The sequence below is a fragment of the Brachyhypopomus gauderio genome, chromosome 2 (assembly GCF_052324685.1).
Source record: "Brachyhypopomus gauderio isolate BG-103 chromosome 2, BGAUD_0.2, whole genome shotgun sequence".
NCBI classification, from domain to species: domain Eukaryota; kingdom Metazoa; phylum Chordata; class Actinopteri; order Gymnotiformes; family Hypopomidae; genus Brachyhypopomus; species Brachyhypopomus gauderio.
Window position 1 is genome coordinate 18328048 of NC_135212.1, and position 21190 is coordinate 18349237.

Below are 21190 nucleotides of genomic sequence, written 5' to 3' on the forward strand. Positions count from 1 at the left end.
GGGGGGGGGGGGGGGGGGGGGGGGGGGGGGGCGCTCTGGCTAACATAGGTCTACCCACAGATGACTCATAACTGTGACATCAACCAGCATGTGCTCTCTCATATTCTGCTTAAAAGAGTCTCCTTGGTGAATTATGGATGAGTACTTGAGATACAAAAGCCATACTTATCACTATACACTGTGTATATAGTACGGCTATACCCTATATTGGAGTTGGTTATAGTGTAATACTGGCATAATGTTACAATAATGATAATGGTGACTAAGGGAAAATCAATATAATGTTGGCTTTCAAATTTGAATAAGTAGACCAGTCTGCACAACACAGAGAATCTGCATTTCATTTGCCCATAATGCAGTCATAATATCAATTTTTCTAACATTCTCTTAAACTATAGAAATTAAATAGGTGCCCTGTATATGGACAACTATGATTCAGACATGTAATGTTTGTAATGCACTGCAGTATAACTTCAACTTTTAGATACCACTGAATTATCCAGGTTTTCATAGGCCTCTTAAAGCAACCTTACAGTGAGACCACATCCTAGACAATTTGATGTTGTCCTCGGTGGCAGACAGGGGAGATTTGCAGTGGGGTTGTCGGGTAGATTATAATGCAGTGTGACAGGCAGGGGTAGCTCAGACGCTGTGTGCTGATTGGATTACAGGTTTAGAGGTGAGGGACGGTAGAGAGAAAGTCAGAGGCCTCATATAACAGGTGCAAAACATTCGAGCACAGAGCAGCATGGGCAGTGGGAGAAGTAGCAACAGTGGTATTGTCACAGGTGGCAGGTGAGTAAGACCATATGTGTCTATCCCAGAATACACCCCAAACAGATGATGTCATCACACACCTGATCCGCTTCCAGCTGATGGTGAAGCTTATGACCCAGAACAAACTGGTGTTTCAGTAGGAATAATCCACCCAAAAGGTGCAAATATCAAAGAGAATGGATGTATCATACTGGCTGATTCAGCAGCAGGTCATATGTGATATTTCTTATTAAAAGTTGGTGGTGGTTGAAGTTAAACTGCAGAAAGGTTGAGAATCTTAATGTTATGAATCCTGAGCTGTAATTGTCTGGCTGATTCATGCTCAATAAAATAATGGAAGTCCTCCAAGAGGCATGTGATTCAGAGTTGAACTATTAGTATGTATAATGTTAACATGGTAGATGCTAGAATCTGTTGATGTGTGGAAGATGTATGTTTAAGACTACAGTTCATATAAACAATTTATTTGATCCCAGTTTACGTATGTGTAGACTATGTCATGCTTTAATACTGTTCCTGAAAAACTACAAAGAGAATGTTATGGGATTCTTAGTGTGTGTGTTTCATATGCAAATTAAAGAACAATTGTGTTTATATTGATGGACAATCAATGTAGTCTTGTCTAAAATAGGGCTCTTATCAAGAACAATTCAGTATATTATTTATGTCTTGTAAAATAATCGAGACCTCATGAAGGCACTTGTTTACTTTCTAACCTTAAACATTTTTCATCTTTTTTCACCTATGCAGATTTTAATCACATACAAAGCCTCCCACAGCAATTACAGCTTGAATACCAACTAGAATGGGCATATCACTGTAATTGGCAACTAAACAGGGAACTGTAGTATCATACAGTCTTAGGTTTGTAATTTGATATCTTTGTAGATATTTGTAGACATTTCTCCTTTATGCCACATCGTGACTTTATGATCTTGAGTGCCAAAAAAGGTTTCTGAGTGGGATAATCACTCAACTTTTAGGATGAGTTTAAAAATGGTTGCTCTTACGGAACAGCATTGCTGTGGTCTAACACTAGAGGGCGCCTTTGTGGCATAAATAATTTAGGCAGTGCCAATGTCTGATTAAAACAATTAACATTGTATGTTGTGAATAGGCTTTTTGCATTGTGAATTGATTATATTTGGAACTCCTATGTTTGGAGACGTAGGGATGAGAAGCTCTAAATAAATCCAATTTAATAGATACATGAATCAGTTGATAGTGATGGCTAACACGGCAGACAACGCGGATTATGCAAGTCATGAGATAAAATAGTTGAAATATAGTCTGCGCTCGACCTGCAGCAAGCCTGAAATGTAAGGAAGCAATGCGATGAAGGTCTATCATAGAAATCAATGGCAGAATAATGTTGAATGCCTGGGTAACGGGTTAAGTGTTTACTATTTGAAGGTAAAGTGATTTGAATGTTGCACCAACTGGAAAATATAAGTAGGTGCAATGACAGTAGCATAAAATGGAAGCACTAGCCACACATTTGGGCGTACGTGCATGTTGGTGGGTTTCAGATCTGGAATTACACGGAAGCACATATATTGTGGGTTGTGTTTGCCCATCCGATAGTGGCAGATGCATTTTTTTGGATTATTTTAATGATTAAGACATTGATAACGCACATATTTAACAACTCTATAGGGATTTGATATAAAATAGCTTACTTAATGCTACTTCGGAGCATCTATAGTTGCTCTGCGCATGCAGACGTTCTCTGATTGGTTATATAAAAGACCTTACTTCCTTCATTATCAGTCACATAACCTTCCACCGCAAAAAAAAAACACAGATCTGGTATTGGTGATTGTTTTAAGACGCATTAATTTCGTTTTTGCAGCAGCTGATTACATGTGACATTTTCAAGTGCGGTGTACATCGTAAACATTAGTAAACACTTTATCAATCCGCATAGGCGACCTATTAAGCCACCTGCGCACGGATACAGCGTGCTCGCATATAGTGCCGGTAGATCGCTGGATCACCTTGACGCGGTTGTGGCAGAAGCATCACTTGCTGCGGACCGGTCCTGTGGAGGTAAAGTCCGGCTTCTGGGGAGGGGTTTCATATATATTTTAACGTTATTTGATGTTTTTATATGTGGTTATCCCGAGATATGTTGTTATTGGACCTGGTTTGGATGGATAGATTTACTGCTACGTTTTTTTTTACTGAAAGGGTTGCATTTTAAAATTTACCTCATGAATTCTTACTCTTAGAGTAACTGACGTTTAAGATGGACGACCCGTCCGTACCTGTCGGCTGGTTCATTAACCAAGTTCTTCATTCTCACCCGTGAGCTTGAGCTCACCAGCCTGGCCGAGCAGTTGTTCGTTTCAAAGCGGAGGCCTAAGCTAACGTGCTAACGTGAACCAGCCAGCTAACTAGTTAGCCGACCGTTCACTTTAGTGTTTCCCGTACAGTAGTGGAGCTAGCGTGCCAAACACACTCGATACCTCGACCAGAACCGCCGAGCTGGGTCCGTCGAGGTGTGTGTGCGGGCTAAACCTCCACATTATCTCCCCGTTCGGCTCGCTTCACCTAGTCTGGTGCTTCTCGCTTCAGGAAAAAGTGACGCAGAGTGAAGGTGACTGCGTTAGTCTGCCACACACACCCCGGTGTGTGACCCTGCATCACACACTTTACTCATTCTAGCTTATTCCTCACATGAGATCTAACCTGGCTGTCTGTACTGGAAATGAAATCATCTGTTGCGGTGTTTTTCTTGGTGATGGATGGATGATGTTGCGGGATATTTGATGGATGATTTTGCCAGTTGCTTGTGTGAACGTCTCTACGTTTACGATTGCTGGGTATATATCACACTGCATTGCGTCTTATAGCCGCTTGACCAAGGTCAAGTTTATCCCATCCCTAAATGTCCTTGCCATGTAGGTCAAAATGATTTGTTTTTGCCTTTTATTTATAGTGTGGTTTTTTTTTTTTTTTTTTTTTTGTATTTCAAGACGAAATCCAAACCCTCGGGCATAGATAAAGGCCGCAGTTTTGTAAATCAGAGTGAATCTATTTCTGTGCAAGAAAGGTGCTTAAATTGTTAATTGAAGTTAAACACGTGTCTTTGTCTGTGTGTGGGAGAGACGTGTTATTATGTAGTTTTCTTAGTTGGCTCTTGGTGTAATAGAGGAAGTGGAACTTCATGTGTTGCACATGCGCACTACCATGCAATTTCCACACACGCACTCACCCTCCGTCCAGATTTCACCGGGGCAGTTTCCTCTAGCTGTGGGTGTGGGTCTATTGAAGAGCATTTGCAAGCAAACAGTCTTGCTTGCATCTCTAGGGGAACTCCTGATCTTGCTACATGTCCCCTGGTGGCAGTTTGGGGCAAATGCAGTGTGTGAAGTTCTGCCATTGGCAACATCCTTTTCTGTTCTTGCACTATTACACAAATCCTCCACTAAAACAGGAAGAATGAGTCACTTTCTACATGGCGTACATATCAAATGACTCAAACCACCCCACAGCATAGTGAGCCAGTGGGTAGGTATTGGTCATTTGAGAGGAAGAGGGGAGGAAATAATGAGGGCTGACGTAGCAGTGAACAGAACAATGGGGCCTGCTCTGTGCCCTTGTGTCCTGTGCAGGTTCACCGATGCAGACTGCCTGTGTTTTTAATGCATGAGCTGCAGCGGTGACTCCGTGGCGGGTTACCCGTATCTCCTTACCTCATTCACATCCTCGCCGCTGTAAAGTTTCCATGCCCAACCTGCATGCCCTGCTCCCTGAGCGCCTGGAGCTCTGCCCTACCACCTACCGTCCCTGTACAGCCTGGTGTGCTATCGGACGCCTGTGGCTATTTTAACGTCCATGTAATGTGAGCTTGTGGTGCTTTTGCTTGGCTGCAGTGGTTGACACACAAGCAGGTAATGTCCCAATTCACTCCTGCTGGGGCACAGCGTTAGGAGAGGCCTGCTTACAGAGGGCAGATTGCTCATGTGTGACGTGTGTAGCTTCTGCTCCATCACGAGAAGCGGACCAGGCCTTCCCAGAGCATGGAGGAGGCAGGTTCACAGCCCAGCCCAGCCCCAGGGCTCGAATCAGGGAAAGGGATTCGCTCACATTGGGGCTCCGGTGGAAGTCCGTATGGGCTGCGTATGTTTGTGTAGATCAGGCAGGCAGAAACATGGACGGGTAAGTGTATGAGGGGATTATATATGAAGCATTGTGATGGAAGGTGGGTGGTGTTAAGTATGCTCGTTCATTAAATTCACAAGAATGTGCTGTTATACCAGTCATGGCTTTCTCAGCCTTAATTTCCATGCAGTAAGAATTACCAGCACATGCTGAAATCGGTCATGTCTGAGTGTTCAATTCAGCTGTTTTTGTCTAGCAATACAAATGACTCCAGAGCTGTAATAAGGTGCATGTACTGCAGTGAATCAGGCCCTTGATACCTGCTTTTTGTGTGTACGTGATCAGTGACACTCCGTTGCACTGTCTAGGTCAGGTGGGCTTTCACACTCCTGGACACACACTAGCCCAGTGACGGTACTGTTTGTGAAGGCAGTGAGCTAGTTTATCACTTTCTTTTAACAGGGATCTGTTTTAGATCTTGTGTGAGTAGTTTAATCTCTCACATCAGGAGTGTAACAGTTGTGTAATGTCAACTCATTCATTCATTGCCCCCATAAATGTAATTTCCAGACTTCTGCTATGACTCTGTGCTTTACATAGTATGTGGTTTAGATTTGTATGCATATGAGTCACAGACTAGTAAAGATGCCTGATTGAATTGGAGTCTCTTAAGGGTGTGTGTGTGGAGCGGGGGGGAAGGAGGACTGCGTGCACACGCTCACGCACACACTTTCACATGTGAGATTCCTCACGTACAGAGGCTTAGTGACTCAGTCCTCCTCTCTCCATCACTGTCTGGACCGCAGCGCAATGAATGAGTTGCTGTTACCAGCTATTACTAACCACTGACCATGGTGGAATCCTCTCTGCATGAGGCCGCTCATTCACGACATGCCTTTTTGGAGAAGCTTCAGTTTTGGTCCCAGGTATTTCCCAGCTGCACACTTTGGTGCTTTCCCCTTGTTTAAAGACACCCTAGCAAGTCACTATTGCCACCGTGACTTGACTCTGCTCCAGGGTCGCAGACTGGGAGCTGTACCGGGCCATCGCACGTAGATGTATATGGTACGTAGATGTATATATGTACCAGAGCTTCATATATAGGCCAGCAGGTGTGTAGGGACATGCAGTGTGAACATGGTTAATCCTCTGTCTGATGCGTCTGCTCCAGCTCACATAAGGTCTGTGCATGAGTCTGCTTGGTTGGTACGAGTTGATGCAGGGAAGTGGAGCCTCTTTATTTTAGCCTCTGGTTTCCATTAGTGGTTGAGGCACATTCGGACTAGACGTGGTGAAATGGGGTATTGTAACGGGTGAAATGCCAAACGGTCCTGTTGAGCTCCAGTGGGACGCCACCACTCCTAACCCCACATGGGCAGGGCCATGCTGCAGTGACTCATTACTGCTTCATCTAACACCTTGCTGTCTGATAAGATACTGACTCTAGCACTTTCTGGAAAGTTCTGTCTACTCTTCCTGTAGTTCCATAATGTTTTACTTTAGCCTTTGATACCACCTAATGTATTAGTATGGTAGCTTTACACTGTCACTCCTACGTCATTATTTTAAACAATCCAGTAATTTGTTACTTCCATGTCTTTTAAATATTGCCCACCAGTTACATTGGCCAGTATTGACTGGGGAACTCAATGTTTCACAAAAGAATTTCTTTTATCTTTTTGTGCATTTTATTATTATTTTTTTTACCAAAAAATAAGAGGCATATAGTTATTACCATGTGGGCACAACAAAAACCCTTGACTTTGCTAGCAAAAAAGTTGTAGTGGACAGTCTTTTGAGGGAGAGAGTAAAGGCAAAGATCTGAGCAGAGGGTCCTCAGGAATGAGACGTCTCTTCAGTAGAGGAAGATTTAGTGTCTTCAGATTGTAGTAAATAACAATCTTTTCTTCATGAATTGAAGGATGAACTGAATACATTTTTTAATTAATTATTTGACCTTGAGTGGTGCCACACTACCAGTTAAGCCCATTCCAGACATTTGACCTGCTTCATAACATCCTTTGTTCTAATATGTCCATGAAGAAATTGGTGCATTATTGGATAGAGTTTAATCTTGCTGAGAGTTTCCCCTAACAGAGATCCATCGTAAATTAGGTGACGGAGAAGCACAAAAGCCTCTCACTCTTCACGGTGTCACCAAAAAGAAGCTTGTTGGCGGCCATGTTTGTGCACAGCTGGCACTGTGGCTGACATGAACGCTGTACCAGCACAGCCTGCTCTCAATCTGGCACCACATCACACCTTTTAAATGAAGTCTCCATGATTTTGGTGGAATAATTAGCAGGCTGGCACCTGAAGCCTGAGGCAGAGCTAGCGCACTGTGCTAACAGTGACTTGCTAAATTCATATCTACTTCAACTGCAGTCTTTTTATATTGCACTTAAAAGATTTTACAATACATGCACCTGTACTTGATACAGAATTGATCTGAAGGTGATACAATAGAGGTGGAGTTATAGTGTACATTTGACTATCATGTCCCCAGGGTTACATTTCATTTTATGGGCTTGTGGCAGTCAAACCTGTTCATCCTACCCAGGTCATTGTAAATGGACTTTTGTTGTTTTAGGCGATCTGGAGTAGAGACATGGAAGGCCTTGTATCTAACGCGTTCTTTACACACTTCTCTCTTTCAGAACATTTCTTGCCAGTTCAGCTCTCACCATGCCCCTCTGCAAGGTTCAGGACATGGGTACTGCCTTCATCCAGACCCAGCAGCTCAATGCCGCCATGGCCGACACCTTCCTGGAGCACATGTGCTTGCTGGACATCGACTCGGAGCCCACCACTGCCCGTAACACTGGGATCATCTGCACCATCGGTCCGTACACCCACACCAAACACCAAACGCCTGATTCACAGGGTCTTCACTGACTGCTGTGTAACTTTTGAGGTGTTTTGTACTGTCTGTCTCATTCTAAAATGGGCTTTTGCAGATAATCGAACATTAAGAGGCCAGTGAATGCAAGCCAAGCGTTTGTCTGTCTGGATAGCGTTGTGCACATAAGTGTGTTCTCTGTATGTGGGCGATGAATGCCATGTATTTTTATTATTGCAGGGCCGGCCTCCCGCTCGGTGGACATGCTGAAGGAGATGATCAAGTCTGGCATGAACATCGCCCGCTTGAACTTCTCACATGGCACCCATGAGGTTTGGGCATCACCTCACACAGTATACCCTCACAGATGCCCACAAACTGGTCTTTGTCTCATCAGAACACTCTTGATTTAGATTTCTCTCGAATGATGACTTGCCAGCTTTGCTCGGCCGCATAGAGAGACCTGTGCATATTACACCATTTAGGCTCAAAGGTTGTAGGCTAAATGGTGAAGGAGAGTGAGGAAGGGAATACATTTTGGATGCCTCCACTATAAATACTTTAAGACACTGCTGGCTAAGGCTTTAACTACTAGTACAGACAAAGTCGACGGTTATGTAAGCAGTGAGGCAGTCACGCCTTGGTTTTCAGCCATGGCCTGCAGCAGGTTGGTCTGTTTTTCCCCAGCATGTACACTCTTGCCTCTTGAGAAATGTCATGAAAACAAAGAGCAGGGGTACGAAAGGGCAGTGAACAAACTTCACCTCACTAGCTTGAATGCTCAGTTTCATTTCTTGCCCTCTACCTGATGAGCTTTTCTTTCAGTATACAGGTTTCTAACAATCCCTTTATTGTGTAGATTTCATCACCGCTCTTCCACTAAGGGATCCTAGATCATCTTTCGCTTCATGTGTACTGAAATGTCACTTTTTTTTTTTTTTTTATACCCCTCCCTGAAACCAAGGTCAGACCTGGAATCTGTCCTACCGCAGGAAGTGCTTTGAGAACAAAATTGCCGCTACTGGAATAAATGTCAAACCTGAACCAAGGCTTTTGAACGATTGTAATCTTTTGTTGGTATTTCTGATTTATAGATGCTGTCCTTAACTTTGAACAGGTTTGTCAGTGAGGTCATCGTGATTTGCTTGGTTTGCCATGGTCATGTGGTAGATTGCCCTGCTCGTCATTAATAGACCTAATTCAGATCTACCTGTTGAGTGATGTTGGTGACCTCACCGAGGGGGAGAGGAAACTCATCAGGATCATGTGTGCTCAAGTGATTCATGCGGAGTTATAACTTCTGTCTGGATTGTAAACGTGTGTCCTTAGACTTTAGAACTGCCTGACCTAATTTTTCTGGTATCGACTAACCTATTCTCTTTACTCGTGTTCATGGTTTGGACCAGTTGAGCTCTGGTGGGTGTTGGCATGCGCTGACCTACTTGAGAGTATATTATCAGTAACACTGACACCATGACCCTTTGCCCACACACTGTTGACTGTCCACATTCCTTTAAGGAGATCTTTTGTGCGGTTAACATTTTAAACAGAAAACTCAGTTGTGTTATTTGGCAGCGGTTCAGTACTGTGGCTTTTTGTTAACACAATGTATAGTTTATGTTTATTTTATTGAAATGAAGTTAATTATAGCATGGAAGGGTGAATACCATGCTTATAAACCTTTGTTTCTGCTTTCAAATCGGTTCCTTTTTTATTTCTTTAAATCTACAGTACCATGGTCAGACCATAAAGAACATCCGTGAGGCATGTGAGAGTTTTGAGCCAGGCAGCATTCAGTACCGGCCAATAGGCATTGCTCTGGACACCAAGGGCCCGGAGATCAGGACTGGACTCATCAAAGGGGTACGGACGTTAAACCTCTTCATGATGGCATGAGGTGTAGCGATACATGAACATGTGCACCTACGCACTGCGGAGCATGTCTGTTACACCACCAGTACGGGTGGACGTAAAGCACGTGCACACGCCTACACCATTTCTGCCTCATTGACTGTAACTTGAATTTTACTGAAGTTTTTCCAAGTGTTGGTAAGAGGTTTTGTCTAGCATTCATCTAATGAGCTAATAGCATTAACGTCATTGTGGATCCTGCAGGAAGTAATAGTAACTTTCTAGGAAATTCTGTCTAATCACCTCAGCTATTAGCTGTTGGTGCCCAATAGCCCAAGACATGTAAATCTGTAGGCCCTCCACTCCATTTTTGCACATACTTCTGTATCTGAACATTTCACAATGTCCTCAATGGATTATTGACAAATATTGTACTAGTGTAGTCTAGTGTAAGCATTATTTATGGATGTACTGGTTTTAGAACACAATAGATTAAAAAAAATTATTAAAAATGCCAACATGTGAGGACCATGTTGGCGCTGAACTTGATGTGCACCTGTATCATGACAGAGCGGCACAGCCGAGGTGGAGCTGAAGAAGGGCAACATGATCAAGCTGACCCTGGACGACAGCTACATGGAGAACTGTGACGAGAACGTCCTGTGGCTGGACTACAAGAACATAACCAAGGTGGTAGAGGTGGGCAGCAAAGTCTACATCGACGACGGCCTCATCTCCCTCCAAGTCCAGGAGATTGGTGAGCACGGCCTTTCCAGTTGCATGAGCATGACTGTACCTAACTGTACTGTGCCTGCATGACTGTACTGTGCCTTTTGGTTTAGACTTGACTAACGGATTTGGTTGGTTTTAAAGGAGTTATGGGTTTTTCTAACTTGACACATCTGGAAGGTTGAGGGTACTGCATACCTGAATCTCCCGTGGTCTCCTTCCTCTCAGGTGCCGACTGTCTGCTCTGCGAGATCGAGAACGGGGGCACCCTGGGCAGCAAGAAGGGCGTGAACCTGCCTGGTGCGGCCGTGGACCTGCCCGCCGTGTCCGAGAAGGACATCCAGGACCTGCAGTTTGGCGTGGAGCAGGGCGTGGACATGGTCTTCGCCTCGTTCATCCGTAAGGCGGACGACGTGCACGCGGTCAGGAAGGTGCTCGGGGAGAGGGGCAAGAACATCAAGATCATCAGCAAGCTGGAGAACCACGAGGGCGTGCGCAGGTGAGAAGAACCCGCCGCACCTGGCCTTCAGGCCTCCGCATGTCTCATCCATCCTCCAAGTCTCATTGGTCATCTTGTTCATTGGGGCTGTTCTTTCTACAAATGTGTTTTGCTCAAAGGTTTGATGAGATCATGGACGCCAGTGACGGTATCATGGTTGCTCGTGGTGACCTGGGTATTGAGATCCCCACAGAGAAGGTCTTCCTGGCCCAGAAGATGATGATCGGGCGCTGCAACAGAGCTGGCAAGCCAATCACCTGCGCGACCCAGGTCAGGCCTTCAAACATTTACCCTCCTGATGTCTCGTCCCGTCTGTTGTCTGGAGGTTGTCCTCTGGTGCTCGAGAGGTGTAGCACAGCAGAGCTCATCTTCAGGACCCTCCACTGTCCCGTCTTTCTAGATGTTGGAGAGTATGATCAAGAAGCCCCGGCCCACGCGTGCAGAGGGCAGTGACGTAGCCAACGCCGTCCTGGATGGTGCTGACTGCATCATGCTGAGCGGAGAGACTGCAAAGGGAGACTACCCCCTGGAGGCAGTGCGCACACAGCACAAGGTGAGAGCGCCCCCTACTGAAGAAGTCCTTTTTCTTTCTTTCTAAAAAAACATTTTGCGTAGGCCGTAGGCACCTAGTAAACAACTCTAGCCATTTATCAGTCAGAACTGAAGTTCCATTGCGCCATTGTTTTGTTTCTCATTCGTAACATTCTGCAGTACATTAGGGTCAGCGTCCAAACTGCATGTTGGTCCAAGGACCATTTTAGCAGCCAGTTCCATGGGGTTATGAGTCGCAGAATGGCTGTACTTTCACCCTCTTCCTCCATCTCATGCCTTCCCTTTTAGCGGGTTCAGGCATGTCCCCCCCCTTCTGTCTCGTAGCGCCTCTCCCTCTCCTCACTGTGCCCAGGCCGGGGAGGGGCCAGTCCTGGGGGGGGCGCCGCTCGGCCGTCTGCATGCCCCTTGTTGACCGCTTTTGGCAAAATTATCAGGATCACAAATTCACTTCCTCCTCATCTCCAGCCCAATTATATACTATTTGGGTAGTAATGTTACTAAAACAATGGCTGCCATGTCACTTCGTCTCTCACCCCCCCCCCCCCCCCCCCCCCCCCCTCCCTTCATAACACACACCCCCAAATACTTGTGCTTTTGGCTTCTGCATTTGTCTTCATTTCTGAACTCGGTTGAACTTGATTTAATACGAATAGTTTCAATTAAGTGCAGCTGAACCAAGGTGGATACCATCTTAGCAGCAGTTGAACTAAACTATTCCCGTAAGCCTGATTTTCCGGAGCGTCTACCTCCACACAGCCTCAGGGCTTCCTAGCCCTGCACGGTCAACGTCCCGTTGCGCTGTGCACTTGTGGTTTTGCTGCTCGCCGGCATCTGGTGGACGCAGTACCCAGAACGGGCCTGGACTTTGGTGGGTGACTGGGGCTTTTCTGTAAGGCACGATTCTCCATTCAGCCACAGTAACCCTTAATCTGAGCACACACTTCGTTAATTCGGTACACTTCAGTCTGCTTATGGTGGTGGTTAATTGTTTTAATTTGACTTTTATTTTTAAGTAATCATATGAATGTCTTGGGGTAGGGGTGTAATTTGAATGGTTCAGCACAGTGAATCTGAGATTTATTTTCTTTTCTTTTTTCCTCCCCATCTGTTCTGATCTGTGATCTAACACTTAATCCCTTCCTTTCATTTGTGTCTTTGCAATGTTCTCTCTAATGATCTTAATGATCTCTTCCCTGCTGTGTTCACTCTCTGCCTGCTTACTCGCACTCCATGTTCCTTCTCTCATCTCTTTCCTCCTCTGTCCTTACTCGCTCATTTCTCACACACCCTTCCTCACTCCTCCTCCTCCTCCTCCTCCTCCTCCTCTGGCCGGTCCGCTCCGCTTGCTTCACGGTGGGATCAGATTGCTCGGGAGGCGGAGGCGGCCATGTTCCACCGGCAGGGGTTCGAGGACCTGCGCAGATGCACGCCTCCTTCCACCGACCCGGCCGAGGCCATCGCCATCGGGGCCGTGGAAGCCTCCTTTAAAATCCTGGCCTCGGCTTTCATAGTGCTCACGGGCTCTGGCAGGTAGGCAGGGCCTCCAGGATCCGATCCGGGGGCGGGGACTCCTCGGATAGCAGCGATCAGGGAGTGGAGAGTAGGGACAGACAGGAAGTGTGAGTGAGAGAGAGAGACACCGCAAATGTTCAAGCCTGCATGCGTGGCGACTCATGACCCACTTTGGTTTTGGGCGACGGTGTACATTCGTTCTTCTGGGTACGTTTTTGTGACTAATCTCCTCTTCTGGAAAAGGGGGTGGGGGGAGAATCCATCAAAACCGGCACGTTCATTTGCCGTCTGTCTCTCTCACTCGCATGTGATGTGTATGATACTGGCGTGACTGAGCGTAACCCCTCCCTTCCCCATCACCCTCCCTGCCGCGTGGCGCCCCCCCCCCTCCCCCCGCGCTGCGTGACCAGATCGCCAGGGAGGCGGAGGCGGCCATGTTCCACCGGCAGCTGTTCGAGGGGCTGAGGCGTGCCTCCAGGCTGAGCCGCGACCCCTCGGAGGCTGTGGCCATCGGCGCGGTCGAGTCTGCCTTCAAATGCTGCGCCAGCGCTATAATCATTCTCACCAAGTCGGGCAGGTAAGAGCAGACGGGCCAAACCACACCGAGGGGCGGGGGGGTGGGCACGGGTGAGGCGCGTGTTCTGTGGTATGACCCTGCAATTGAGCTGGCATATAAGGGGCATAAAAGAATTAAAGGAATAAAGTCCTTTTATGGTCTGTAAAGACACCAAAAACCAGCGCAGACCTCAGTAGATCTCCTCCTTAAATACATGTTGGGTCATTCCGAGCAAATCTCAACTAGTGATCGAGTCTCGTCAACCCCGTAGGTCTTATTTCAGCTCCTACATATATGGCCTAATTTGAACTCAAGTGGACATGGAGTTCTCTAAAAGACGCCATCTTTAAGTACGCCATTTATAGACTGACTTGACAGAAGACTGAAATCCAGTAACTTGGCTATGCAGTATTCACATATATGGGTGGCTATTATGACTTGGCAAGAAAATGAAGTTATACGAGTAAGCTAGTAATGAGTAACTTTAACTGAGGGGCATTTTAGCGTTGGCTACAGCTTCCTGTTTCACAGCACTACAGTTCCCATTGGGGCTTTTCTGTAGCACAGCAGAATGGCTTGTGTGGGCATTGGTGATGGTAGGCCTGTACACCCGGCCGAGCTGATGGTGGCTGTAAGGCAGGACTGTGCTACAGGCAGCAGCGTGCGTGCTCCATTCCACATCTGTCCCTCTCCTCTCCCCGAGTGAGTGCAAGAAATGGCTGGTTAAGTGCAGAGTACGCTGGACTGGGAGGATTTTCTGCATGGAATGTCAGCTGGTTCATTGAGTCGTATGTAGGGATAACGATAGCCATTTTCAGGTTCACCATCAGGTGCATTTGATGTTGAGGTGTGTGTGTGTATATAGAGCAAGTGATTTCTAAGTAGCATGCCCTTCTGCAAAAAAGTAATATTAGAGGTATCTATACACATTTGTTTAGCTTTTGCATGTCATTTAGTTTATTCATTTTGTGGGGTAAGGGGATTTCCTGCTGTTAAAGGTGGGCGTGTGTTTTGTGCATGTGTGTGTTGACATGAACAAAGCTACAGTCCTAGTGCAGCGAACGTCATGACTCAGAACATCTGGAGAATTGTTGGACAGTTCTACCATCATAATAATACGAGTTCTCCGGCTGTTATAACCTGGGATTGTGTGTCCAGATCTGCTCACCTGATCTCCCGTTACCGCCCTCGCGCGCCCATCATCGCCGTGACCCGTAATGGGCAGACCGCCCGCCAGGCCCACCTGTACCGCGGCATCTTCCCAGTGTACTACAACGAACCCGCTCACGACGTCTGGGCAGAGGACGTGGACCTCCGGGTCAACTTCGCCATGGATGTTGGTAAGCAGGCAGCGGAAGAGTCCCTGATCACGCACCCTAGTTGTGACTCTCCGAACCCTAAATGTTCTAGGAGAGCCTGAGCTGGTGTTCACTCTACTGCCTGCTTTTGTAGGCAAGGCGCGAGGATTCTTCAAGGCCGGCGACGTCGTCATTGTGCTTACAGGCTGGCGTCCAGGCTCCGGTTACACCAACACCATGCGCGTGGTTCCAGTGCCCTAGACGTGATGGGGACAGCCCTTCTACTTCTCCTCCCCTCCATCTATCCATCCTTCCCTCCTCTCCTCCCTCCCTACGAGCAGGCCGGTGTCGATGAGGTCTCCCAGGCTTCCCCTTCTGAAGGGCCAGTTTTGGCAGGAGCTCGTCCGTCAGCTTAGTGCTTCACTTAGTTGCATTCTTCTATTTTTGGCACACGTGCCAACACACAACAGTCCTTCATTCCTGTTCGGCCACAGCCGCGCATCACTCGTTCCACTCCTAACCATTCCTACACACTTATGCCAGGCTGAGGCTGGTGGTCAGGGCAGCGTTTCTGCACGTCCGTCACGGTTAACCGGGGGCCCAGCTGCACCGGGCAGCGGCCGCCACTGTCCCCTCATCCTCTCCTAGGACACCGCTGCTGGCCACAGAACAAGCAGTGGCTCCCCGAAACAAAATGGCTCCTCGCACAGCGCTTGCGTCTCCACTTTCCTTCACCTTGACAGAGGGACCCGTTGTATCTGTAGCTTTTGTTTCTCCCCCCACGTCTGTGCTTGCGTTGTGGTCTTTCTGCACTGTGCTGGTTTGCATTCCTGGATCTACTGTAGACGATGTTACATCCTGTTTACTTGAGTTTACGTTTGGGCAACCAATGCCACATATATATATATTTTTCCTAACCTAATAGAAATATTATTGGATGCCCTTTAATTATATTCTACAGAAATTTAATGGGGGGGGCCTTTTGTGTTAAATATTTGAGGGCAATAACAAAATGTCAGAGTTTATTAAAAGATGAGATTTATCTAAAAGCTGGCTAGTTAATCAGGGTCCTGTGCACTTCCTCCCTCTGTCTGTGTGTGCTGCCTCCTGTGTGTGTCCGCACGCTCGTGTGTGTGGCCTGTTATCCACCTGCTTCTCCTGTTGTGGCACTAGGGTAATGACTTATAACGTGTATAAACCTAGTTGTGTTGCGTTGTTGAAGACTGGATCAGTCAAATAAAGGTTAAAAACCACACCTGTCCTGCCTTTTGCATTGGGTACTTTTCAGCAGTCACATATTTAATGTTCATAGACCTCAGTTATGCTGGACCTACTGCAACATACAGTGGATTTGTTTGCCAGCTGTGGCTAAATTCAATCAGCTGATTTCTTGATATTGCACATGGTCACCTCCATTTGTATTGAGTATATTTGGTTAGCGCTCCGGTCCACATCTTTAGCACCTGCAGCATATGTTGCTGTTTTGTTGCTTGACAAAGACAACTGTAACAAACCACACAGACATTTACATAATGCAACTTATTTGATTAGATATACCATTCTGATTTAAACCTCTTTTTTTTATATATCGACATTACACACTAAAGCAGTCACAATCATTTAGAACACAAAACACAGATCCAGTACTTGTGTTTAATAGACCAGAGGAAAATGGGTCACTGGTGGTCTTGAGTGTAGACCACCCCGACCTGTCTCCTGGCCTCATCCATAATCTCGGCCAGCAGGGCTGAGTCAGCGTGAGACATGCGTGAGCTCTCCTTCAGGCCTGGAGAAAGAGACAAATGCAATAACACCAAGATGTCGGGCTGGTCCGTGTCTATCCACACCGTTTCCACTTTTTGTAATATCAAAAACATTTTAAACATTCAAAATACTACCACCTAGTGGTTATACTCTGACATGCCAATAAAAATGGCTGGGGTTTGTTTCCCTGAATGAATTGTAGGAGACGGGGTGGAGCAGAAACCAGCTGTGTGCATTATAACTGATTCTGGATCAGTCGCACAATTATGTGAATCTAAAAACCTTACAGACCATCTGAAAGCACATTGCTTCGTTAGACTTGTGTAGATGGTTTTCTGCGTCCCCCACCTTGGAGAAGACACTGCCTCACTTCCTCTGCCTCGTATCTCATGCCAGTGCTGTTGATGAAGTTGAGGGGGAGGTACGGCTCGGGTACAGGGTACTGCGTCTCTTTCCCGTTCACGATCAGGGACGTGGGACACCACATGTGAGCAGGGACCTGTTCGAAAAACAACCTCTGGCTGTGAAGGCATTACCACTCCACCAAACACCAAAGCTGAACCACAGCACGGTTCCGGTCGTGGTCTGCACGCATGTTCATCTAAACAGGTCACTGCTGTGTCTGTATCAGCACCTGCCGCACAGGACTGTGTAAAGCGTGTCTTAACGAAGGTGCTGATAAAAGTGTTCATGTTACAGATGTAGAAGCATGCAGAGTATATGAATATGTGAACGTGAGCAGAGCACACGATTGGGCTGACCACAGACGTTCAGGCCACTCACGCTGATGGTTCCCTTGGTTCCATTGATGATGGCATTGTTTGGAAGCTCCACGGACTCTGAGCATGTGCATACAGCCAGTCTGCCCCGTGAGAACTTCAGAGTGATCACCATGCTCTCATCTACTCCTGCAATGCACATCGATTACCATTTAAAAACAGGATTTACAGATTTAAAAATTGTGGGATGACTGCACTGGGCTACAAAACAGCTTTGGCTGCCACGTGACATTTTTCTAGAGAAAATGGAGGGAGGAAGAAAAGCAACAAGCAGATCTTGGTGTGGGGACTTTAATACGTATTGCCTAAAAAGACCCAAACAAGTAGCCAAAGACAACGCACGTCTGAGCCAGCAGCACCATTGGGCAGCGCTACATGCGAGTTTGGATTCTGGCAAATGGAGGAAGGGTGAAGGGTGTTCAGCACAGAGGCCTGTTCTCCTTGATCCAGACAGACACAGGAGCACCCTGGGCCTGGGCTTCAGAGGAGAGCCAGGAGGTGCTCAGGGAACGCATGCAGGAGCTGGTCGAATACTGCAGCAATGGGGGCATCAGCTGGGCGCGAGATCAGCTGGGCCTCCGATCTGCATGTGTGGGATATTGAAAGCCTTGAAAGGGGCTGATCAGGACTTTTCCAGGATGTTATACTGTTTGCAAAATGCTGTCCCTTTTGACAGCTTGTGCAAGTGAAAATATTCTGTGCAATGTTTTATAGCCAGCACAAAACACTATACTAGTCTACTTCATTTCAGGTGATAAAACATTGTTTTGGTTCATGTAATACAAAAAGAAGGGTTGTGAACATGTGCCTGTCTTACTGTAGGCCACTTCACCACTTTATCTACAACGTACATGTAACAATCACCCTTGCATTATACACAATGCAACATCCCCTGTAGCAACTAGGAAAGAGTAAAAAAAAATCAATAAATCAATTCTTTATGGTTCCACAGTTTAACCGTTCAATCGAGACGATCGATCGTAACATGGCCCAGTGTGGCCCTGCTCGCACCCGCCTACCCGTGTCTAGACAGACTCCGCTGGCCTGAACACACTCGGGCTTCTCCCCGTCGTAGACCATGAGGACGAACTGCAGGCAGTACACGCCGATGTCCAGCAGGGCGCCGCCACCGAGCTCCTTCTCCACAGAGCGGGCCGTGTCGAGGAGGGGAATGCCGAAATCTGCACGCGCCATCTTCACCTCGCCGACGGCATCGGCCGCCAGCAGTCGGGAGATCTCCAGGGAAATGGGAAAGAAGCGCGTCCACATGGCCTAGAGGGGGCGGGAGAGGAGGGCAAAGTGTATGGTGCAGTTACCCCCCTGTGGCAACAACTAAGGCAAAGGCATGTTGATAAATGCTTTAATAATCTGCTGAAAAGCACAATATAGGCTTATATACAGTATGGATGTAGTTAAATGCTTATATACATTGCTCAAAACAATTAAGATTAAAAAGCACACTTAAATTGCACACCAGACCCTCAATGAATGAAACTTTTTTACTGATTTAAATTGTTGAGAACTAAATAACATGGCAATGGTCAATGCATGGACGTAGTTTTGATTTCATAAGTGGGGGGGACACAACCTGGGGTGGCGAACTGTTGAGCGGGGGGGGGGGAGGGATGGGGGGGGGGGGTTGAATGAAAATTGTTGAGCGCTGCGAACAAAAATTGTTGAGCGGGGGGGGGGTGGTTGATCCTGCATGATCGGAGCTGCATGATCCTAGTGCTAGATTTGTCGCTATTTGGATATTGTTTTTTTAACCGTTAAAAAGTGGGGGGGACATGACTTCGTCGCTACTTAAATATTTGGTTTTAACTGTAAAAACTGGGGGGGACCAAAACCGGCTTTTGAAAAAGTGGGGGGGACATGTCCCCCCCCGTCCCCCCCCAAAACTACGTCCGTGGGTCAATGGGCAACAAAATGCTGGAGTGCTGGATTCAAAATCTCACTGACAATCAGTGTATAAAAAACTTAAATCACAGGTTGATCTCATTTTTATGTATTTCATCACAGAAACTCAGTAGTGTTGGTAGTGACTACCACTATTTGGTAGTGCTGGTATCACTGATACGTAACAGGAACTCACAAAAGGTATGGCGTTGTCCTGCACCATGAGGAACCCAGACCCACTGTAGGGTCTGACAACAGCTGTGAGAATTCCAGTGTGTAATTCTTTGCCCACTGATTAGTAAATCTGATATTCAAAATACTAGCATTGATGTACCCAGGTTCATGTTACAGCTTTAACCATCTCACTCTCCTACTAGTTGGTGTACCTGTGAAATAGACCTGCTTACCTCCATCAAGAAGACGTCATTCGCCTTTGCCGCGGCCACCAGCTCCTGCACCTCCCTCAGGTTCATAGCCAGCGGCTTCTCACACAGGACGTTCTTCTTGGCGTTCATGAAAAGGACACCCACCGGAAGGTGCTGGGGATGGATGGTGCCCACATACACCACGTCTACAAAAGGTGAGATGAAGACTAGAACAGTTTACAGGATAATGATCTCACTCCAGCACACTGCTACCAGCTCTAACACACCTAACCAGTCCATAAAAGCCTTGATGACCCGCATCTATCTGCTCCAACCTTCCTGACTACCTCGACAGATAGGTGCCTCGACAGAAAATGTTAAACAGTAAAACAGCTATAGTAATTTTCCAGCAGGTGTTCTATGAGTTTCATACAGACTAATATTAATAGGTTTATGTACATACCGATCTCTGGGTCTTTGGCCAGTTCCTCATAGCTGCCGTATGCACGGGGGATGCTGTGCTTTTGGGCAAAATCTTCTGCACGCTTCAGGTTGCGTGCCGCAACAGCAACCACCTAAAATTGCATTTGGTACAGTAACGCCACCTGAATGTCATACATTACTGGTGCAACCAGATTATAATAAAACATGGAACATTTTGGACGTTTTATAAGTTGGGTTTTTACAGGAGTTCACAAAAGAGGGCGCTGCACTTTCAGAAGAGTCCTCGTGACCTCTCTCTCTCTCGACAAAAGCTTTGACACAAATATGAGCACATTTCTGGTAACGCGTATTTAGTGCTGTGCTCTACAAAACGAGGATTTATAACACCTCATTTAGTCACGTTTACACTGTGCTGCCACGTACCGGTTCGCTCTAGCTGCGTTCGTAACTTAGTTGACATGGACGTTACATTTAGTTTATATTGCTCGAGTCAAAACCTAGCTTCAGAAGTGACATTTACTTAGCTAAGCTAGCAATATTGACTGAATATCAATAAAACGATATTCACATACAGCATGACGATAAGTTAGTTAACAGGGTCCCTTTAGCAATACTGATGGGGTTTGTGTACACACACTCGCACAACATTGCCACAACTGTCAACAAGCTGCCTAGGTTTTACCTTACCGGTTTCATTTGCAGCAACATGACAAACTATTTAACGGGCTCTGAAGTTCAGGAAGAGGCGTAAGTGTCCTGAAACAGGAGCAGGACACCTGAAATACCTGGTGGTGGTCTGGCGGGAGGGTCTTCAATGCAACCGTAAAATCGTGGCTAATTTTCCCAGCACTGCAAACGCCCCACCTGATTACCATGATGGCGACTTGGAAATGGAGATCACGTTGAGATTTCTGTGGTGTATTACCAATGAAAGGAAAACCAAAAGAGGGCGACAGACACATATTAGTTAGGCGCCTTTACAAGTGAAGGGCAGAATGGCTTTTAATTCACACTGGCAGAACCGATCATTTTATTTCTTAAATACGAACTCAACCTTAATTAGCAATTCCTGACGCAATTACAGTTTTTGCAGCTGCTATAAGACCCAAAAAGTAGGCTACTTGTAGCACAATTTTCCAAACCACTAACCCATGTACCCTATCTATTGACCTGGTGCTCTAAACCATAAGCACATGCTCTGCCTTGCACTCATTTAGAAATT

General features: G+C 46.4%; 2 protein-coding genes across 5 annotated transcripts; one reads left to right on the top strand and one right to left on the bottom strand.

The window, feature by feature from the left end:
* The first annotated feature begins 7542 nt into the window (after window positions 1-7542).
* pkma (pyruvate kinase M1/2a) lies at window positions 7543-15975 on the top strand. 2 transcript variants are annotated; one of them, XM_076989366.1, is made up of 10 exons: window positions 7543-7726; window positions 7964-8055; window positions 9455-9586; window positions 10145-10331; window positions 10532-10802; window positions 10922-11072; window positions 11203-11355; window positions 12718-12884; window positions 14581-14762; window positions 14875-15975. In XM_076989366.1, exons 1-10 carry the CDS (start codon window positions 7570-7572, stop codon window positions 14979-14981), a joined length of 1599 nt encoding a protein of 532 aa, XP_076845481.1. In that variant the 5' UTR covers window positions 7543-7569; the 3' UTR covers window positions 14982-15975. The 2 variants fall into 2 exon arrangements, with proteins under 2 accessions (XP_076845481.1, XP_076845476.1); XM_076989361.1 differs by lacking the exon at window positions 12718-12884 and adding an exon at window positions 13277-13443.
* dhdh.2 (dihydrodiol dehydrogenase, tandem duplicate 2) lies at window positions 15184-20944 on the bottom strand. 3 transcript variants are annotated; one of them, XM_076989389.1, is made up of 8 exons: window positions 20754-20941; window positions 19988-20099; window positions 19567-19730; window positions 18283-18535; window positions 17268-17392; window positions 16833-16983; window positions 16368-16506; window positions 15184-16223 (listed from the first exon to the last, which is right to left on the bottom strand). In XM_076989389.1, the coding sequence occupies exons 1-7, from the start codon at window positions 20928-20930 to the stop codon at window positions 16397-16399; spliced, it is 1092 nt and encodes a 363-aa protein (XP_076845504.1). In that variant the 5' UTR covers window positions 20931-20941; the 3' UTR covers window positions 15184-16223; window positions 16368-16396. The 3 variants fall into 3 exon arrangements, with proteins under 3 accessions (XP_076845504.1, XP_076845514.1, XP_076845494.1); XM_076989399.1 differs by having other exon boundaries at window positions 15184-16506; window positions 20656-20944; XM_076989379.1 differs by having other exon boundaries at window positions 15184-16506.
* Between the last annotated feature and the right edge of the window lie 246 nt (window positions 20945-21190).